The sequence below is a fragment of the Chaetura pelagica genome, unplaced genomic scaffold, assembly GCF_000747805.2.
Source record: "Chaetura pelagica isolate M959 unplaced genomic scaffold, ChaPel_1.0 scaffold2295, whole genome shotgun sequence".
Taxonomy (NCBI): Eukaryota; Metazoa; Chordata; class Aves; order Apodiformes; family Apodidae; genus Chaetura; species Chaetura pelagica.
In genome coordinates, this window is record NW_009953246.1 from 1702 (window position 1) to 3307 (window position 1606).

The 1606-nt window shown below is 65.9% G+C and overlaps 1 protein-coding gene across 1 annotated transcript in view; it reads right to left on the minus strand.

Moving 5' to 3' along the window:
• Positions 1-584: 584 nt before the first annotated feature.
• Positions 585-1606, minus strand: part of XAB2 (XPA binding protein 2) — a gene marked incomplete at both ends in the record, with an annotated part of 20509 nt that continues 19487 nt past the window's right edge. The window contains 2 exons of the mRNA XM_009997869.1: positions 585-711; positions 936-1107. Coding sequence (XP_009996171.1) covers positions 585-711; positions 936-1107 — 299 coding nt within the window. The remainder of the gene's footprint in view (positions 712-935; positions 1108-1606) is intronic.

The following is a 1606-nucleotide window of genomic DNA, read 5'->3' on the forward strand; positions in this document are numbered from 1 at the left end:
TGCACCCCAAGTCAGCACCCGGGGCACCACGGGGGGCACCCACGGGGCAGGGACCCACGGGGGGCAGGAGGGCACCCAGGAGGGAAGCAGGGGGAACCATGAGGGGTGGGGACAATGACACACCTACCAATGGGGGGGGTGGTACCCACAGGAGGGGACACTCACAGAGGGGGCACTCACGGGGGGGAGGGGCACCCATGGGGTGGGGGCAAGTCGAGGGGAGCACAGGCCCAACCTAGGGGCTCAAGAAGGGAAGGGGCGACAGGGGAGACACCCAGAGAACCCAAAAGACTTTGTCCTCAACAGGGGAGAGGGGACACCAAGAGGATCCCAAAGGACGTGACAGAGGTGGCCCCAAGGAGGTGACACTACCCGCCCTTCCACAAAGACCTTGGCGTGGGGGGAGGACACAAGGGTGGCCCCAGGTTGGTGGCAGCACCCCCCTCACCCAGGGGGTGTCCCAGGGGGGTGTCCCAAGGGATGTGTCCCAGGTGGTCCCAGGTGGTGTACTTGGGGGGTGTTCCCAGGGGGGCTGTCCCCAGGGGATGTTTCAGGGGTCCCAGGAATCCCAGGGCAGCACCCACCTGACGAAGAGCACCTTGCCCTTGCTGGGGGGCTGGTCCCGCTGGGCCTCGGCCGCCAGCGCCTCCGCGCGCTGCTCCAGCAGCTTCATGTCATCCAGGCCACTCTGCCCTGGTGCCAGGTCTGAGACTGGGACAGTGGGGACAGGGGACATCAGTGGGGAATGGGGACAGGGACAGCAGAGGGGACAGGGAACATCCCTCATGGGTGCCCCTCAATGCCCACAGCAGCCCCACACCCTGGTGCCCACAGATGCCCCAACACCCATGGGTGTTGGGGGCATCCATGACTCTGCCCAGACCCCATCCCCAGCACCCCAAGGTGCTCCCCAGCACCCATGGGTGCCCCCTCACCAGTGCCTGTGGCGTTGCTGTAGACCTTGAGCATCTGGGAGGCCATGAAGTTGACCTGGGTGTTGTAGGTGGCCTGGACGCTGCGCTTGATCCGCAGCATCTCCCGGATCGTGTCCTCGTTCCCGTGGCGGATCTCAAAGTCCTTCCAGGTCTGCCAGAAGGTGCCAGTGATCTGGGGGGAAACACATGGGGGGACATCTCATGGCACTGGGGACACAGCTAGCCAAGAGACAGAGATAATACAGGGGACTCATGTGGCCCTGGGGACACCCCTGGCACTGGGGACATCCCTGGTGTTGGGGACACTCCTGGCACAGGGCACTCATGTGGCCCTGGGGACCTCCTGGCACCCTGGAGACAGGCCTGACACCCCCCCGAGTTCCAGCCCACGGAGCACTGCCCCAACCTCGGCATTGCCCCCACCCCACTGGGTGCTCCTCCACTCCTAGGGGTGCCCCGTACCCCAGTGGGTGTCCCATGGGGCACTCCCACCCCTGGGTGCCCTGTTGGGCCCCAATGTGCCTCCCCCTCCATGGGTGCCCCCCACCCTTCTGGCTGCCCCCAACCCTATTTGGTACTGACCCCCCTCCTGGGTGCCCCCTACCCCAAGGGGTGTCCCCACTGTGCCCCAAAATGGGTGCTCCCCCTCTTGGGTGCCCCCTGACTCCATC